The sequence below is a fragment of the Camelus dromedarius genome, chromosome 4 (genome assembly GCF_036321535.1).
Source record: "Camelus dromedarius isolate mCamDro1 chromosome 4, mCamDro1.pat, whole genome shotgun sequence".
NCBI classification, from domain to species: domain Eukaryota; kingdom Metazoa; phylum Chordata; class Mammalia; order Artiodactyla; family Camelidae; genus Camelus; species Camelus dromedarius.
The window spans coordinates 92,584,745-92,605,173 of NC_087439.1; the positions used below are offsets into that span (position 1 = coordinate 92,584,745).

Genomic DNA, 20,429 nt, shown 5'->3' on the forward strand with positions numbered 1-20,429 from the left:
AGGAGCTGCATGGGACCTGAAGTGGGGGTTGGTGTCTGAAGGAAAAGACCAGACTATGGTGGGGGCTGAGCGTGGGAAATGGAGGAGTGAAGGATCAGGGTCCCCGAGGAGGTGAGAACAGACTGGAGCTCGGAGAGGGGCCCAGGGAGCCCTCCAGGAGCAGATGGGGAGATCCTGGGAAGACAACAGCGGGCAGCAGAGGGGAGTCCTGTCCGCAGGGCCAGGCGCTGAGTGAGTAAGGAGGGGCTCCTGGAGGCTGGGTGGACTGTCACGTGGGCGAGGATCCCAACGTACCTCTTCTTCCCAAGAGCGAGCTGTTTCTGCTTTTCTCTTGCAATGTCATCTCTGACTGTGCTGAAATCATCATCGTCTTCAACCAGGAGATTCTGCATTTCAAAATAATGAGCAATGTTTTCAGACATCTTTTTAGCCTAGATTTTAAAAAGATGTATGTAAAAAATTACCTAAGATAACAGAAATTTACATAAGTTAGAACAACGGATAGGAGACATTCTAGTGTTTGATGAAAAACAAACTGAGTGGCAGGAAGAGCTTAAGAGAAGTTACGTTTTAGGCGTCTGATCTCTGCCTTGGGACCACAGACCCGCCACTGAGCAAGCGAGCAAAGGGCAGGGAGGCGAGGACGCAGGCAGGCCTTCCGCAGCCGGGCCCGTTGGACCCTGCCCGGCTGGGAACACAGCCGTGTGCTCCACCGCCACTTGCAGCCGCATCTCCCGGCTGCGCCGGGCGCTTCCCTGCAGCTTCCCCCCGGGGCTGCACAGAAAAAGGGCGCTGGCTCTGCTCTCCCGAGGGACCAGGCCTGCGCCTCCCCCGGACCTGCCATCAGAGAGGATGCGATTCACCATCAACCCCGGCCGCTCCCCTCGCGGCTCAGTGTTAACTCATCAGGACGTTAACCGTGAGGAAACAACTCAAGGAAAACGTAGGTCGCAGAAAGGCTTCTGAGGCTTGCGGGACCCGTGTTAGGAATGGCCCCGTGCGGGTTTGGGAGTCAGCGCTGGAGCTGCAGGAGGTCCTGCTCTCTCTCCACTCTCCGGTAAGAAAAGTGCCACATTATCACCACTGCTCCAATGATGATGCATGATAAATATTATATTTATTTCAGTATGTTGTGTATGATGTGCTTTTTAAAACTGTGAAACATGACAAAATCAGAGAAACGTGGAGACCATGGGACAGACACCCGTGTTCTCACGCAGGTGGTGGGCACAGTGGCTCCGTCCACGGACACGCCAGTCACATCATCCCCGCGCCTCCCTCTCCTCAGCTCAGATGGCATTGACCTGCCATGGTTTTCATGAGGGAAAACAGAGTTAAATGTATATACATGGATGGTGTTTGGCGAATGTAAAATGCTCACTGAAAGTTACGTATTAACAGTATTAATCTTTTACCATATTTGCTTTATTTTTCAAGGTAAAAACGCAGGTTCTGTTTCTGGCTCTCCCCCCGGCCCCAGGTAAGCAGTCCATGGAGGGGAGGGCTTTGTTCCTTCTTCGTCTCTACTTGATGGCGACACAGGAACACGGCCCTCAGCATTTTACACGCTTTTCTACTTTCTAGAAATGGTCATTCTGTGTTTCTTTTTCAACACAGAACAACATCCAAGTACTTGGATGCATGTTCATGTTGACACTGTAGCTCTGGCTTCTTCATTTTAAAACTGCTGTGCTCTACACCACCGTATTGGTACTTTCTTTCCCCATTTTATCTAGTCCCTGTCTGACATTTAAGTCCTTTCCGATTTATGCGGTTACAAATAGCACTTCATGAAGTGCATGTTTCCGTACATCTCCCCACACACGGCAGTCCCTGGGGCTCGTGCCTAGGGAGGAATCACGCGGATGCGTCGTACGGGCACCTGCGCTAACTCTGGCCCGCTGCCCTCCAGAGCCCTCGTGCTGGTCGGCACTCCTGGTGCCACCCGGGGCTTGAGAGTCTGGCCGGGACAGCAGCTCACTGCTCCATCTCCGGGTTCCCTGGTTACTGGGAAGCTATCTTTTCATCTGCTTGTTACTTAGTTTTCTGAGAACTGCCAGGTGCTACCCAGTCAGGGAGAGATGGGCAAAGACTATCTTTCTATAACTGATCTGTAGAAGGACTTTACATGTTTTGGGTAATAATCCTTGTTGGCTGTATCCCTGCATGTATCTTTTCCTATTGGTGGCCTGTCTTTTCACTTTGTATAGCTTCCTTTGATGAACGGAAATTTTTACTTTTAATGTACAGTCATCCCTCAGTACCCACAGGGGATCGGTTCCTGGACCTGCCACGGACACCAAAATCCTCGGACACTCGCGTCCCAGAGTCTGCCCTCTGTATCTGAGCTTCCACATCTGTGGACTCAGCCAGCTGCCCATGGTGTCATACCACGTGTACTTCCTCCCATGTATACAGTTCAAACTCGTGTCATTCAAGGGTCAGCGTACTCAAATTTACTGGTCTTTTTCTTTATGGATATGCTTTTTGTTTCTTATTTTAAGAAATCCTTCTTAACCTAAGTCTTAAAGTTTTTCTTCTAAAGGTTGAAAATCACTGCTTTTCACATTTAAGTCTTCATATATGTAGATGTGAGCAGAGGTGGATACAGATTTTATGGGGCCTGAAGCTTACATAAATTTGGAGACCCTCTTTATGAACATGAAATCAGAATTATCACTATAATTTTTCCTGTATGGACAACCAATTCTCCCAGCATCATTTACTGAATAATCCATTTTTAATGCTGCCTCATATACCTGTTGAGTTTCCTTTCATGTGTGGTTCCGTTCTGGAGCTCTATTTCAGTCTTCCCCTGCCCCAAAGCCACCCGGTCACCACAGCTGTGCAATAAGCCTTAATTCTTGGTAAGTCAATACCCTGATCTTATCCTTGAAAAATACCTTAGCTCTCTGGCCCTTTGCTCTTCCACACAACTTATTCTCTTTAGTCTAATCTATGTGATTTTTCACTGGGATAACACTGAATTTACAGATGTGGGGAAGACTGCTGTCTTCACAGTCCAAGGCTTCCCTTCTAAGACACGACGCAGCTCTACAGCTCCCTGAAGCTTCAATGCCACCATGTTTTTATAACACTCTCGAGAAAAGTCTTAGACATCTTCTCATTGACGTATTCCCAGGTACCTTGTACTTTTATGTACACTGATCTTAGAACCTTTTGAACTCTCTCAACAGAGCTAATGGCTTAGCTGTACAGACTCTGAATCTCCTTCACAGAAAAACTGCATATAAGAGCAGTTATAGTTTCCTTTTGGACTTTGACTTGTTTTTGAATTTCTGTTTATGTACTTATCTTGGAGGGTGGAAGTTCATGTTACATTGGTCACATTCTTTAGTATAATGTGAAGTGGTGATTAAGGGGGAATGCTTATTCCTTACTGTTAAAAATTCTTAAATCAAGAATTATTGATAAATCAATAATTTAGGGGGGAGAATATAGCTCAAGTGGTAGAGTGCATGCTTAGTATGCACGAGGTCCTGGGTTCAATCCTCAGCAGCTCCTCTAAAAATGAATAAATCTAATTACCCCCTCTCTGCCAAAATAAAATAATTAAATAATATAATAATAAATAAATCAATGATTTAATATCAATAAATTATTCTTAAATTAATTTTAAATTATTTTTTAAATAGAAATTAAATCAATGATTAAATTTTAACCCTTAATACAAAAAATATTACTGTATGATAATAAAATAGGTTTGTCCAAGGAATGCAAGGATGGCTCAGTGTTAAGAATACATTTATGTAATAATGCTACATTACTACGTTGAAGAAGAAAACCAAATAGCTAATTTGAACAGATGCAGAAAAAACATAAAATAAAATTTAGTATTAAAAACCCAGTGCTCATTCATGATTAAAAAAAAAGAACATAGAGCAAATTAGGAATGGAAGGAGACACCTTAACTCATACAGGTGCCTGTTCAAACCTTCAGCAACACACATGCAGGTCCCTACTCAAAACCTTCAGCAACACACTTAGTGATAAAGCTTCTAAAGCAATTTCATTCAAAAGCATTTTTCATTCAAGTCAGACTCAAAATTAAGATTCTGGTATTGAGGTTCTATTGGTCTCATAAAATGAACTGTCTGGCCTTCCCTCTTTTTTCTCATTTTATATAAAATGAGATTATCTATGCCTTGAAGATGTAATAAAACTTCTCTATAAAATTAATTGATCCTGGTGTGTTGTCAAAGTGGTAAATTTGCTGTTAAAAACTTACCTTAACACCAATAGTATCGCCATCTTTCAAGTAATAAGGCGCCCCCTGCAAATTATCTTGCTTTTTCTTCTTTTTCCTCTTGGTAATTTGCTGATTCTACAGAAAAATCAAACATCTAAATCAAGAAAACTCAGCCTCAAATTCTTACTTAATTCCCTATCTGTGAAAACCTGTAGTTAACCCACTCACTATACCAGTAAGGCCCAGTTTCTGTGACACAGCCCCACAACTTTACCCAGCTGGATACTGGAAGCCACTCAAACTTTTCAGGGAAGTATTTGGCAATTTCAGTCTTCTCCACAGGGAGAGAATAGAAGTCAGCCACTCGCTGCCTCAGGGAGCCAGCTGTTGAGCCTCGGGCAGTGTCCCACACCATGTCCATGGGCAGGGTGTATGCCCTCTTGCCAGGGAGGCGCATCTGTGTCCTCAGCAGCATGTCCTGGGGGCTGCACCAGAAAACAGTTGAAAGTCAGATTTAAAACAAAATGGGAGATATGCAATAAATATGGCAGGGTGATGGGCAAAAGCTTCCCCTCTGCGATTCTTCCAGTTTTTATAAGGAGAGATTTTCCCTACACCCTGTTGAATGCTAGCTGGTGGTAAACCTTTACTTTGAGTTCCTTCAATCCTGACCCAGAATGGAGGTGAGCTCCCATTCTGAGTTCACGGCAGAGGTCCCCGGGGAGCAGCAGGCAAGGCTGAAGATGTACGAAGTTTCTCAGTGGGGCGTGGAAGGAAGAGGATCGGAGGCAGGGCTGAAGAGTCAGCAGGGCCGCCCTGCGGCGGGGAAAGGGAAGTGGGTCAGCCTGATCAGGTACCCTGCCACAGCGACTCCCCCAGACATGCTGATTTCAGAACCAGAAGCTGTGAAGCTGGCAGGAAAAAAGCTATTTTAGGTGCTAAAAATCTGAGTTACTGAGTAGCCAGGGAAAAGAATTTGAGAGCTTAGAGCTGGGAAGAGAGAGAGAATGGAAGGAGCTGCAGGAGCAAAGGAGGCCTTTGCAGGAGAAGAGCTCAGATAAGAGGTTCTTGGAGGAAGAGGAAGAAGAGAAACATTCAGGAAGGTGGGGAAGAAATCGCGATGGATGGAGACTGTTACAGATATGACATGAAACAGACTACAGATAAGAACTGGAAGGTAGAGGGAGGAGAAATGAAAATTTTGTTTCTAAGGATGGTCAGATGAGTGATTTTAACGCTCTATTTCTATTATATTGGTATTTTTTATCAAAAGAAAGGGTGATGCAATTGGAGGAAACAGACAATACAGGGAGAGTGAAGGCCCAGTGAATTAGGAGACTGGGTTGAAAGGGGGACTGTGGTCAAGAAGGGATTTGTGGGAGTGAACCTCGGAGACTGTCAGGTGTCGGTGTTGCTGGGTCAGTGAGAGGAGCTGAGGGTCCGGAGCTGAGCAGAGTGAGGCCAGAGCATACAAAAGGGTGGTCCGTGCAGATGAGGGAGCTGCCAAGGAGGTGACAGGCTGCAGTGAAGGGGACAGTGAGGAGCCAGAGTCTTCACTGAGGGGGGACAAGAGCGCTATGGAGGTCGGTCAGAGACAGAAGAGGGTCTAACTAAGTGCACAGCGTGGTCTTCCAAAGGACACTGTTCATGACAAATACAACAAACGCTCAATTGATATTATGTAACATATATATATATGTATCTCCTACACTGTAGAGCTCACACAAGTTAACTTTTTCCTAAGATCCCATTAAAAAGAGGCAAAATATATGAAATAATTCACACACTCACAAAATACAAATGACTTACAAGCCTGTAAAAAAAAAATGCCCACTCTTACTAGTAATCAAAGTACTGAAGCAAATGAGACAAAACAACCATTTTTCATTTATCAACTCAGTGAATATTTAAACAATGACAACACTGAATGATGGTCTGAGAGTGAGGCAAAATACACACTCAGAAACCCTGCCTGTGGGAACATAAATTGGTATCACCTACCCGGAAAGGAATTTGACAATTTATTTTTAAGAGGTTTAAAACGTCTATACCATTTGATCCAGAAAATCCCCTCCAGGAAACTATTCCTGTAATACAATTTGCACTGAGAAGCCCTTTTCATGAATCAGTGTGGTTAAATGAAGGTCATTACACAACAGGCTGGCAGCAAGAATAATCATGCCACATAGGATAGAAGGAATCTTAATATTTGGTGATACTGCAAAAGCATCTTATAAAAGACCGTCCTATAAATGAAAAAAAATAGGAAGGTTTGATTGTGGACAACTTTGGGTGCTTCTTTGTTCAACGAGTCATTCCTGATGATGACAAAGGCACTGTCCTAGGTACTGGGGATCCAGCAGTGACCAAAAAACAAGTGCTTGCTCTCACAAAGCTTACATTCCAGTAGCAGGAGGCAGAGTAAGTGCTAATTCAGCAAGCGTATAAGATGTCAGGTGACGTCAGGATGAAAAAGGAGGACCCGGGGGCGTGGTGGCAGGCGCTCCTGTTGATCAGTTTGACAACAGACTCTGCACTGACAAGAGTGGGGATGAGTGTCTTGGTTACACTTTAAGATCATCATGGGTTCAATATGCATTTGAGGCTTACTGAAAAATTAATTCTCACTGTTTTTATGGAAAAATGAGTTCTAAGAGCTCGACACCAGACATATAAACACATTTCTAGAACATTATCTGTTTTAAGTTGCCAGACTACTTAGAAGCAGTGAAAAAAAACCACTTTACTATTAAGCCGTTACATTTTTAAAGACACTGTCCACTGTGACCAGACGTGTGTGTGGCAGGCCGTCTTACCCCAGGTTTTCTTCTTTCTGAAGGGGCTCTAAGCAGATCTCAGTTCTCCTTCCCAATTTATATTCCCTGATAACAAATGAAACAAAATAATGCTGAATGACATATCACTTAATTTTTTTTAAGTTTTTTTTTTTTACCAATTGTAAGTTTTTTTTTTAACATAAAAAGTGTTTTGTTTTTTTTTTTTTTTACATAAAAGGGGTTTTATTTGTTCTTTTTTTTAAAGTATTCTTCTTAAGGGAAATATTACCCTGTGTAAGATACTCAAAATTTAAAAAAGTACCATGAACAATCATACACCAATAAAAACTGTACAACCTAGAAGAAATGGATAAATTCCTAGAAACAAACCTACCAAGACTGAATCAAGAAGAAACAGAAAATCTGAACAGACCAATTATTAGTAAGGAGATTGATTCAGTCAGTAATCAAAAACCTCCCAACAAAGAAAAGCTGATGGTTTCACTGATGAATTCTACCAAACAGAAGAATTAATAACAATTATTTTCAAACCCTTTAAAAAAAAAAAAATAGAACAGAGGGGATACTTCTAAACTAATTTTGTGAGGCCAGCATTACCTTGATATCAAAACCAGATAAAAACATTATAAGAAAAGAAAATCAGAGGCCAATATCCCTGATAAACATAGATATAAAAATCCTCACAGAAATATTAGAAAACCAAATTCAACAGTACATTAAAAGGCTCATACACCATGATCAAGTGGGATTTATGTCACAGATGCAGAGATGGTTCAACATTTGTAAGTGAATCGGTGTGATACAACCACATTAACAGAATGAAGGGGAAAAAATCATTATCATCTCAACAGACATAGAGAAAGCATCTGAGAAAATTCAACATTCTTTCATGTTAAAAACTCTTAACAAACTGGGTATACAGAGAATGTACCTCAACGTAATAAAGGCCATATATGACAAGTCCACAGCTAATATACTCAATGGTAAAAAGCTGAAAGCTCTTCCTCTAAGATCAGGAATAAGACAAGGATGCCTACTCTCACCTCTCATATTCAACCCAGTACTGGAAGTCCTAGTCAGAGCAATTAGGTAAGAAAAAGAAATAAAAGGCATCCAAATTGGAAAGGAAGAAATAAAATTATGTCCATATAATTCTATATGTCTATATATTCTATGTATAATTATTATATCCATATAGTCTATATATTTACATATATATATATATATATAAAAATTCTAAAAATTCCACCAAAAAACTGTCAAAACTTAATAAATGAATTCAGTAAAGTTGCAGGATACAAAATCAATATACAAAAATCAGTTGCATTTTATACACAAACAGTGAATTACCAGAAAGAGAAATTAAGAAAGCAATCCCATTTACAACAGCATCAGAAAGAATAAAATACTTAGGAATAAATTTAACCAAGGAGGTGAAAACTCCACATACTGAAAATTTCAAGACATTGATGAAAGAAATTCAGACACAAATAAATGGAAAGATACTCCATGTGCATGGAGTGGAAGAATACTGTTAAACTGTCCATACTATCCCAAATGATCTACAGTTTCAGTGCAATCCCTATCAAAATTTCAACGGCATTCTTCAATTAGAAATAGAAAAACCAGTCCTAAAATTTGTAGAGACCCACAAAAGACCTCAAATAGCTAAAGCAACCTTTTCTTAAGAACAAAGAACATAGCTGAAAGCATCATGCTCCCTGATTTCAAACTGTGCTATAAAGCTACAGTAATCAAAACAATATGGTACTGGCATAAAAACGGACACACAGATCAATGGAACACAACAGAGAGCCCAGAAATAAACCCATGCATATCCAGTCAATTAAGTTATAATTCAGGAGCCAAGAACACACAATGGGGAAAAGAGTCTTTTCAATAAATGGTGCTGGGGAAACTGGACCCTTATCTTATACCATATGCAAAAATCAACTTAAAATTGATAAGAAGACTTGAATGCAAGACCTGAAACAGTAAAACTCTTAGAAAGAAATAGGGGAATAAACTCCTTGACATCAGTCTTAACAATGATTTTTCAGATTTCACACCAAAAGCAAAGGCAATAAAAGCAAAAATAAACAAGTAGGACTACAGCAAATTAAAAAGCTTCTGCACAGCAAAGAAAACCATCAACAAAATGAAGATGCAGGAGAAAGTAGTTGTGAGTCAAATATCTGATAAGGGGTTAATATTCAAAGTAGATAAAGAATTCATACAACTTAATAGCAAAAAGCAAGTAATATGAATAAAAAATGGCAGAGTAAGAGAATAGACATTTTTCTAAAGAAGACATACCAATGGCCAACAGGGACATGAAATGGTGCAGTATCAGGGAATTGCAAACTAAACTACAATGAGATACCATCCACACCTGTCAGAACACTTACCATCAGAAAGACAAGAGAAAAAGTTCTGGCAAGGAAGCGGAGGAAAGGGAACTCTTGTGTACCATTGGTGGAAACGTAAACTGGCTCAGCCACTATGGAAAAACAGTATGCAGGTTCCTTAAAAAATTAAAAAGAGAACTACCATATGATCCAGCAGTCCCACTTCTGGGTACATTTCCAAAGGAAATGAAAACAGGATCTCAGAGATTATCTGCATTCCCACGTTCACTGCAGAATTATTCACAATAGGCAAGACATGGAAAAACCTAAGTGTCTGTTAATGGATGAGTGGATAAAGACACGCACACGCACACACACACACACACACACACACACACACACACACACACACACACACACACACACACACACACACAGAGTTAAACATTATTCAGTCATAAGAAAGAAGGACATCTTGTCGTCAGTGACAACACAGGTGGACCCTGAGGGCATTATGTGAAGTATGACAAGACAAATACTGTATGACAGCACTTACACGTGGACCCTAAAAAAGCTGAACTCACAGAAGCAGGGACTAGAACAGTGATTACCAGGGGCTGGGAGTGATTGAAAAGGGGAGATGTTGGTCAAAGGGTAGACTTCCAGTCAGAAACTACAACCAACACGCTGTACATTACACCCCCAGAAAGTACTCATCTTGTAACACTGTAGTATGTACTTGAAAGTTGCTAATAACAGTGTAGATCTTCAGCATTCTCATCACAAAAAGAAATGGCGGTTATATGATGTGATGGAGGTATTAGCTAACAGTATGTTGGTAATCATTTTGCAACACGTAAGTCTGTCAAACCAATAGCTTGTACACCTTAAACTTACACAGTGTTACATGTCAATTACATCTCAATAAAGCTGGGGAAGAAAAAGAACACTCAAAATTTTGTTCACAGTCTCTGGACCACTGTAAAAATACACGAAGCTACATTAATACTTAATATGAAAAACTGAAGTCTCAGAGTTCAATTTACAATAAAAAGCATCGTCCACCTGACAGCGGTGGGGTTACCAGGAACGGCTTTCTGTTGGTGAGTGCTCACTGAGAAACCTACTTGAGCTGCTGGTGGTGGAATCGCAAGAGCCTGCCCGGACGCTTGCTGTCCACGGTCCAGGCTCTGAGGAAGGCTGGGGATGGGATGCAAAACTCTGAGAAGGAGGGCAAGGTCATGGCCTAGAAAAGAAACAGACATTTGAAAAAGTATTCTTGAAAACAGATTGCTTTTAGGAAAAAAATGAAGAGCTACAGAATGGCATCTGAGGGAAAGAGTATCTCGAGTAATGGTAACATCTAGAAAAAAAAAAAAAAGCCATAGGGATATCTCTTAAATGAAGTTAATCCTGAGTAATTTCTGTGTCTTCTCTACTGAAAGCTGCTTGAGAGGTAAATGAGTTTTCTGTTTCTAAGTCTGAGCCCCAGACTCCTTTTTAATCATGCTTTAGAAAATGAAACTTTAATTTCTATGTGACTAACTCACAAGAGCAGAGGCAACTCTAATAAAAGCAAGGGACTCATCTTCAACTTCCACCCATGCTAATGTAATGCTAATACAATTCTTCAGCAATGTTTACTTTGTCAAGGAAATAACATTTGATTCTGAAGTATCTCAGAATCTTTGGATCCAACTGCTAGGCCCACACTAGCTGTGTAAGGGCAGGTAAGTATTCATATATTTAGGTTGTAATGAATCCATGAAATGGCCGATACTGACTCATTTTTAACCTAGAAACCTTATAATCCAATATAAGGAAAAAGTCTCTTCCCACTTGTTCTCAGGAGAGTAAGACCATTTACTTTTCTAAGGAAGGTTATTTCATACATTGAGGACGCACAGGATGAGTCAAATTTCAACGACGGATATTCGTATCATATGAATTTTTTTCCTTTAAAAGGAAGGGATATTCATTTTAGTTCAATGACAGTAAGATGCTTCTCAGGCATCGTGTGTTATATTCAATCCAGCCTTTCCATTTGGAGAAAACCTCTTTCTCTAAGAATGTTATACCCAAGAAAACAATCCAATAACTAGTTTCACATCCTAACATAAAGCTGATATTCTGGCCTCCTGGGCAATTGATATCACAGCTTTTAACTAACAACACTTAACACATGAATCACAATGATACAAAAACAATGTAAATAAAGGAGTAAAGTGAATGCTTTACAAATGTTCCAACAGATGTTTTCCTAAAAAATCAAAATGAACATAAGCTGCAAGTCACTGAGGAGATACTCAAACGAAAGCACAGCATGCCTGTCGGAGTGGGGCACACAAAAGCCACAGGGCAACCGGCAGAAACAAACCCAGGGAGCTGTGTGAGCAATGTGCGTGTGGCCTGCTGGGTACTCACCACCGAACATGGCATATAACACATGCCCTATCAGAACAGACTGCAGGTGAGGGAAAAGGAAATAGAAGAATATATTAATATCTCACTGGAGCAGCCCGATCAGCACTAAGCTGTGCTGCAGGAGGGGTCTGACCTGAGACTTCAGCTCCACCAAAGCGGCATCTTCGGAGATGTCAACGTCTCCCAAGAAGAGGAGGGAACCTTCTGCGTGCCCATCACTGGGCGCACCTACAGAGGATAGGGCAAGACGTCGGACAGCAGCTTTAAGCTTATTCATTTCATGTTTCTGAAATACAGGCCATGTTTTGATTCTGCAGATAGCTTTAGTGCAGCTCCACCCACGCAACTGGGAATCTGAGTTCTCTGAGCAGTTCCCTGGTGACCGCACAGGGAGGAAGCAGTGTCCCGTCAGGCGGCCGCCAGGGAGGGGTGTGGGTGCGACACCACGGTCTTGTCACTGGGATGTTGCGGGGAATGTTACTGTTGTGTCGTCTGCCTAGAACGTTCTCTCCCGCACCCTCCCCTTCCTCTGAGGGCTCTGCTGGTAGGACACCCTGCCCTGCCCTCACCTTTTATTTTACCTGTTTCTTCCTCTCACAGCACTTGGTCCAACATGTTACTCTGTCTGCTCATTTGCGTGTGTTAAGTGTCTTCCCTATAGGTATATATTTACCTACTCTGTCTCCCCTAAAGACTATGATTGTCAAGAGAGGACAGGCCATCCATCTGGTTTGTCTCTCTAGTGCCAAATGTGGTGGGCGCCACACAGCAAATGCCCAATAAATGCTTACCAACTGAAAGAATCCTTGACAATAAGAAGGCCTTTCTACATTTGTTTTAAAAAAGGGAAAACAAAATGCTCTCTCATCTAAAACTCTGGATAAAAAAGCTAATAACTAAATTTGAAATCAGTAATTTCATTTTCACTTTAATTAAATGCCTTTGCTTACTGCTGAGCACACTGCTAATACATAATAAGAAATTAATTATAACTAAATTAAGTAAGAAAGCTCTCTTCATGAGTGGTTCTTCTTGGGTCTTAAGGACCATAAGCTGGTACTACCTGAAAGACACTTTCAGGAAATTCTCAGGAATAAAAATACTTGCCATATGTTGTGATATAGAAAGACTAACAAAAAAAATGAGATTTTTTTCTTAACTTTCATGGAGAAACACATACTGCTTTTTAAGCTGTAATTATTATCCGATCATGACATCATTTTTAGAGAGAGCTAACAAGTCTAAAACAAACAAAAAATGTCAACATCATAGCTAATTCAACATGAGGTTTTTTTTAATTGCTCTACACATATAACCCTAACTTTAAAGAGTAAAGAGATATGACTTTAACTCATTTATGTTAATTTCAGGACTGAATTTTAAAAGATAAAAAGAAATACATAATACATCAAGGCACTGAAAAAGCTAGATGAGCATAATAAACGAAAACATGTGAAGACCTGGTCCTACTAAAGATACTTTCTCTTTATCTCTATATTTTCTTTACAACGAAGTGGAAACCCGCTTTTTACAGTGACAATCCAAACTCCCTGCCTGTGACTTCTGGCTCATCATGATGCGTGTGCTGAGTTTTGTCCGTGGAGAAGAAACTTAGTAAAACAGTATGTTTACACCCTGTGTGTCCTCTCAGAAGTCAGTGACGTGGAACGCTCCCGAAGTGGCTCCTGGGTGGGGGCGGCAGAAAAGACCCCAGCCCTGCCACCCGCCCCTCAGGCTGCAGTGAAGTCACCGCAGTGACTGAAGCTTCACCAGCCTAGTCCATTATGATTCATGTTGCCATGAGGAGCTTGGGAGAGCATATTTAAAAATCCCGTGAAGAAATTTAATATACTGACATATAGATAATGGAAATAACAGACAGCAAATGAAAGGTAAAGCCAAACCAAAGACATTACAAATCACTATACAAAACTAGGATTATGACACGAGCTGTGAAATAAATAGGTTTTGATTTTCAACTTTACATTTTCAAAAGCATACAGTTCAGTTGCCTCTAGAGCAGAAGCCGCCCTCTTACTTTTCTTTATGACACGCTGGGTGCTGCGGTTCTGTTCTGCTCTCACCTTGGGTGGAGGCAGCTCTCCAGTCCCCGCCCTGAGAAAAGGTGCAGCTTGCCTGGTCCTGACGACTCTTCCACGGGTGCGAGGGGATCCGCGGCTGGTACCACCAGACAGGCACCTTCAGAAAACCCTGAAGAACGGGGCATTTCTAACCGCTGTGACGCGCACAGACTAAGTGAACTTCCACAGAGAGAGACATCTTGATACAGAAAATGTTCCTGAATTTATTATTTATCCTTAAGATGTATGTATGAATTGCCATATATTATACTTACTTATTGTTTTTACAATCAAAAGTTTAAAATAATAAAAATCAGTCTTTAGGATGACTGGGACTAATGTTCTGTATCTTAGTAACCACAGTAAATGAAAAGTATAAACAAAGCATCTGACAGAAAAAACTACACACATACTCGCAGGCACCGTGGGAAGAGCCGCAGCACAGCGCACCGGTTACACGAGCTTCCACTTGTGAACGTTTCTGAAGGAATTTTATAGAGAAGAAAGAACCTACTGACTGCAACCAGGGCTGTGTCGTGGCACATCTCTTTGGGAAAAGGGTTTGGCAATAGACAGCATCAAATCTTTAAAAAGTTCACACCTCTTGACTTGTTAGTTTCTTTCATCTTTACAACTGTCCTAAGAAGGATTTATATTTAAGTACTATTTATAAGAATAAAAAATGTACAACAAGCTAAATTCCCCAAAGCAGGGATCTAGGTGAATTAAACTGTGGTAAGTCATATATTGGCTACAATGATTGTTTTTGGATTTTTATGGCCAGGTTAAAAAATTGAACATAAAAGGTAGGAAATAAAATTGTGTGCACAGATGATTTTACAGGAAGAAAATATATAAAGATGTAAAATATGGTAGCTGTCTGATTGGTAAGATTTTGGGTAAGTATTCTCTTTATGGCTGTATTTCTCTGTTTTCATACAATGAGAATGTATCATCTTTGTAATCATAAAATAGTAACTGCTATTTACAAAATGTCTATTCCAGAGCAAAATCTTACCAGAGGAGGAAGTTTTCCTTCAGTTAAAAGCAACGCGTCTCCAGAAGATATCATAAGCTCTTTCAGTGTTGCATCCTGGAGATACAGAAAGTCCTTCTTGTCACTTATGACTTCTGCAAGGAACAGTCCTTTTTTCTTTTAAACCTATGTCTCTATTACCCTTTCAAGAAATAAGTAAATAAATAATGAAGCAGATACTGAAGCTATAGGGAATAAGCTAAGCCTATAAAACAGTACATCATAATTTATTAAAAGTATACAATTATGAACTGCAAAAGATTAAAGGAAGGGAGATGGATGAGATGAGAAATGATGAAAGACTGATTTACAGAAGATAAAATTTTAGTTAAGCCTAAAAAATGGGCTGGATTTGAAAAGTCACAGGAAACAAGAAGGAATGTCTCAAGAAAGAAAAACAGGGCAAAGTCAAGGTTATGTCAAGAGCCAGTATGACTTGCTCTGGGGAAGGAAGAGCTAAGAGACTTGATTAATTAGACTGGGAGGTATCCACTGGAGAGTAAGTAACAGGAAAGAACACTGGACTGCAAAGGTGGTCACAGGTCAAAGGGATGTGGAATAGAAAAAAATGAGTTTTCAGCTGATTTTTAAAAAGCCACTCACGATTTCTGAGAAGGGGGTTTTTAAAGATCAGTCTAGGGGCTACAAATGTGACATACGGAAGTGGGCAACACCGGGGCTCAGGGAAGTCGGTTGTAGTAACTCACATTAGAGGCCAAACAGCGGGGGAGGCTGAACCAGGAGGCCAGCAGTAGGAATGGTTAAGGAGTGGAAAAACTGACGGCCTTTGAAGGCTGAGACCAAATATGACAGCTATCAGGTGAGCAGGGTAAGCCACACTTCACGATGAAGAAGGTCAAGATGGGAAAGACAAACAGCAAGTCTGGGAAGTGGAGCCAGTTCTGAGGGTAAGTTTGCTTTTGGATGAAATGCTTGATACCAATTTGGGCATTTATAAGAGAAGAAAATGAGGAAACTGATGACATAGTACTCTTCTGACATCCAAACTGTATGTCCTCAAGATTTTTTGAGGCCCACTTCTTACTCCAGGCAGTCAAATTCCTGGCCAGGACTCAAGAGAGTCCTCTCAGCATGGTTCCTGACTGTTACACAGCAAAGAGCATTGCACTGAAGGCCCCCAATATACCTGTTTAAATCAGGCTCCCTTGATGTTCAGTGCCAGTGTCTCACTGAACAGAAAGCAGGCAGATAAAGACAGGGGGAAGGGCAGCTGACCACAGCTGTCTAAGCTTCCTCACAAAGTTCCATTCTGGGTCTACTGCTAAGGCCATGGATCTGGACTGGGAGCTCTGATGCTACCTGGAGCAACAGTAAGATTAACCAGAGTTCAACCATCCTGTGATAACATTGTTTCTAAATCTACCCTTAGAGTTTGGGCTGGATTTGGAGATGCAGTTTGAATCAGAGCCTAAGTGATTGGTTGGTAAGACGAATTCTGCCATCATTAACTTACAGATAAACTCTGAGATTAAAATATTTAGGTTTCAAATGCTAACTTGAAAAGATACATGCACCTCCATGTTCACAGCAGCACTATTCACAACAGCCAAGACGTGGAAGCAACCTAAATGTCCATCAACAGATGACTGAATAAAGAAGTTGTGGTACACACACACACACACACACACACAATGGACACTACTCAGCCATAAAAAGAATAAAATAATGCCACCTGTAGCGAAATGGATGGACCTGGAGACTGTCATACTAAACGAAGTAAGCCAAAAAGAGAAAGAAAAATACCATATGATATCATTTATATGTGGAATCTAAAAAGATGACACAAATGAAATTATTTACAAAACAGAAACAGACTTATAGACATAAAACAAACTTATGGTTACCAGGGGGGTGGAGGGACAAAGCGGGAGTTTGGGATTTGCAGATACTACTAACTACTATACATAAAACAGATAAACAACAAGGCCCTGCTGCATAGCACCGGGAACTAACTATATTCAATACCCTGTAATAGCCTATCATGAAAAAGAGTATGGAAAGGTGTATATATATATAGGCGTATATTACTGAATCACTACGCTGTGTACTAGAAATTAACACAACACTGTCAACTGATTATACTTCAATTAAAAAAAAATTCAGGTTTTAAAATTCAGAGTGCATCTTCAAATCCTCCATTGGTTCAAATACCTCTTGTCCTCTGTGGTTCTCTGCCTCCTAGTGAAGAATCACTACCCCTAGAGACACACTCTCTTATTAACAGAGGACTCAACACAGATGAAGCTGAAATTTTCCCTCTGACTTTACAGAAAAACTGTAGTAAAGAAAAAGTGAAAGTAGACCCACATGTAGATTTTTGTTTCCTAAAAAAAGTAAAGCTTTTTCTAGAATTTATTCACATGAGTGGGGTGGCATCCTTATGAAAATACAAAATAAACACATTTTTACAAATGAAGTGTACAGAAATAATCTTACTTCTTCACATAAAGGCTCCCCAGCTTCATAGCACCAATCCATTTTTCGTAAATGCCATGTGTCTCCTAGGAAGGAATCCAAATCAGGGTGAAAAAAATTCAGAAGAGTATGTTTTAAGAACTTGTCAAGAATGACCCTTTTGGATATATGAATATCAAAGGGGATTTGACCTAATCATTATTAACTGACTTTTAAAGTAAATTATGTCTTCCAGGGCATGAAAAAAATTAAGTTGTTGCCTCAATTTGGTTAATTTTCTATTCCACCAAGAACTGTACACCTGTAAATGAAAATAACCCTTGCTACTACTATGCAGTATCTACTTGTATCTTTCCTACTTACCTGTGCACACGCATGTCCACATCACATGGGAGCACAGACAGATGTATGTATGTACGTAAATTCAGAATCCCTTCTAAAATCATGACATTGAGCTTTATTTCACTGTCTTGGCTGAAGATATGTGCTAACATTGCTCAGCGACTGATAATGTGAATAATAAAACTGTTCCTATCCAATCAGCAGTTAATCTAAAAATAAAACTGTGCTTTTGGTATAGCATTTAATCAAGTTGGTATAAATGAACATTTGTAAGTGTTAACTAGACTTTATACTTAGACTTCTGTTTTTCAGCATGCTTGCTACAGTGACAAAATGGGAAGAGAATTTTTTTTGAGGAGAGGGAACTGAGTAGAGTACAAGTTGGAAATCCTGGTTATTAAAAAATCAGCAATATTTTATAAACAGTCAACTCCCCCACCCACCAAAAGAAGCTGAAGCCAAGGGAATAAACAGAGATCTCATATTTATCCTGTACAGATCATGGGTTTTGAATCCCGAAACTGTTCTCTGCAGACCCTCTTTTGTCATTAGTTCTAGTTTTAAATACAGTAAGAGTTATATCAATATGTAACTTAATCTAAGTATGTTTTAAAAACCCAACACCACCAGGAAGTTAAAAGTGGACACCATTACATCATAGCACAGCATAGCAGGGAGAAGTCAGAGTTCTGCAATCGGGGGCTCTAGCTACTTGCTGTGTCACTCTGGGTAAGCCGTTTAACCATTCTCAGCATCTGTAAAATGGGAACGGTGATGACCCCTGCACAGGAGAACTACTGTCAAAATGAAATGAGACATGGTATGCAAACTCCTACAAGAGTGCCTGGAACCTGAGCAAGTGAACGGCCCCCCAGGTAACGGGGCCCCAGGCTGTCACCTGGGTGGAGAGAATGACAAGTGCTCTCAGGAAAGCCACGTGGTGCCCCTTCCCGTGGTTCCACTTGGGTACCCACCTCGGGATACCCTGGGTTTATTTTTTCACTCATACTATGTTCCCTAATCTGGCATGAAACACATTGCACTGAAATTCTGCATTATGAGAGTCAGTGGAAGGTGTAGCTCAGTGGCATAGCGCATGCTTAGCATGCACGAGGTCCTGGGTTCAGTCCCCAGTAACAATCAATCAATCAACCTAATTAACTCACAACCACCGCCCACCCCCAAAAATTCTGAATCAATGAGGTTAAAAAAAAATCAGCGAGAGACCTAGGACATTCCAGAAGGTATAAATGTCAATTTTATTTCTTTGGTACATTTGTTGGGCCCTTCTAGGGTCTCTTCCCTTAGTAGTAGGCTACTACGTATTTTTTCTAAAAGAACAAGAGCCAGGAGAATTATGTACATATAGCAATGCAAAGTGCAACTGACAACCCAGGAGGTAAAAAAGTTTGGTGAGTTTTCATGAGGTTTATAGATGATTTATCATAAGTAAAGGGTGTGGGTCAGGTTATGTGTCATCATGGTCTGTAACTTACCTGACAGGCCAGATTTCTCCAGCATTACCTTTAAACACTGTAAGAAAAAAATTATGTTCATTAGCTGCCTGTTTCTGAGTTTACACTATTGTGAGAAACACCCTTTTTAGAGTCTGGACCTGGTCTGATTATGTTTAATAATTCTCAAATAGACAAAGATATACATGGTTAAGTGGTTAAGTAAGCTCTCCTTCCTAAGGGCTAGGTGGCACCAACTCAAGACTGAAAAAAACAGGTTCAGGTGTCTGCAACCAGGACTTCAAGCTTTGTTCATCCACTTCCAGGTCTGCAGTGTGCTTTTCTTCTTATGAGGACTAGCAATGCACTTTTGACCAGTTATGAGTAATTAGGCTGATTTCAAAGGTACATAATAAATTCTGACTCCTGTAAAAGGAGATTAGTCTTTAGCACGCAAGAAACACAACTGGTCACACATCAACTCAGAAGGGAAGTGCTGTGCACACTGGGAGCTTACGGCACCATGCAATAAATGAGACGATTAGCTGGTGTTTAAATGAAACAAAAATAATCATTAAAACTCAACTTGAGGGGAAAACATTCTTTAGTAAATTTAGGGCAAAAGGGTAAGTAAAATTTGATATACATTAAACCAGAGCAGGAGGGAGCAGGACTAAGGATGATCATGGCTGCACTGCTTGGAGTAAGAGAAAAATGGCAAACAATACAGACATCCCTTAACAGGGGAAGATTTAAATAAACTAGTGAAGGTCTTAAAACAATTAAAAGGATAAAACAGACTTACATGTACTGGTCTTAAAAGACCTTTAAACTATTTTAAGTGAAACAAAGTCCTAGGATCTCATTTATGATTTAAAAGAAACCACACAAGTCAAGCTTTTCACCTCCACTTGTACATACATGCCCACACACTGGTATATTCATGATAAAGGTATGGAAGGATACACTCTACTGATGTGGATAAGATTATATCATTTGGGCAGGGTATAGCTCAGTGCTTAGAGTAGTACATGCTTAGCATGCACAAGGTCCTGGGTTCAATCCCCAGTACCTCCATTAAATAGCTAACTAACTAAATAAACCTAATTACCTCCCCCTCTCAAAAAAAAAAAAAAAAGATTGTATCATTCAGTGACAATAGTGACTTCTGGGGAAGGGACGAGAACAGGGTGGTGACTAAGGGGCATTTTTAGTTCCTCCTAAAGTTGAACAAGAAAGACTAAATCCACAATTACTTGTGTGATTAAAAATAAAAGAGACTTTAGAATTAACCATTGTT

At 40.4% G+C, this 20,429-nt stretch overlaps 1 protein-coding gene across 5 annotated transcripts in view; it reads right to left on the reverse strand.

The window, feature by feature from the left end:
• The window catches only part of USP40 (ubiquitin specific peptidase 40), a 76,525-nt gene that overhangs the window by 5,664 nt on the left and 50,432 nt on the right, over window positions 1-20,429 (reverse strand). For all 5 annotated transcript variants that reach the window (XR_838640.3, XM_010999020.3, XM_010999019.3 and 2 more), the window contains 10 exons: window positions 19,172-19,208; window positions 17,355-17,419; window positions 14,880-14,954; window positions 13,865-13,991; window positions 11,914-12,008; window positions 10,484-10,602; window positions 7,027-7,092; window positions 4,485-4,695; window positions 4,250-4,345; window positions 295-386 (listed from right to left, as the gene is read on the reverse strand). Coding sequence is in view for 4 of the 5 variants with exons in the window: in XM_010999020.3 (XP_010997322.2) it covers window positions 295-386; window positions 4,250-4,345; window positions 4,485-4,695; window positions 7,027-7,092; window positions 10,484-10,602; window positions 11,914-12,008; window positions 13,865-13,991; window positions 14,880-14,954; window positions 17,355-17,419; window positions 19,172-19,208 (983 nt within the window). In the remaining variant the exon portion in view is untranslated. The remainder of the gene's footprint in view (window positions 1-294; window positions 387-4,249; window positions 4,346-4,484; window positions 4,696-7,026; window positions 7,093-10,483; window positions 10,603-11,913; window positions 12,009-13,864; window positions 13,992-14,879; window positions 14,955-17,354; window positions 17,420-19,171; window positions 19,209-20,429) is intronic.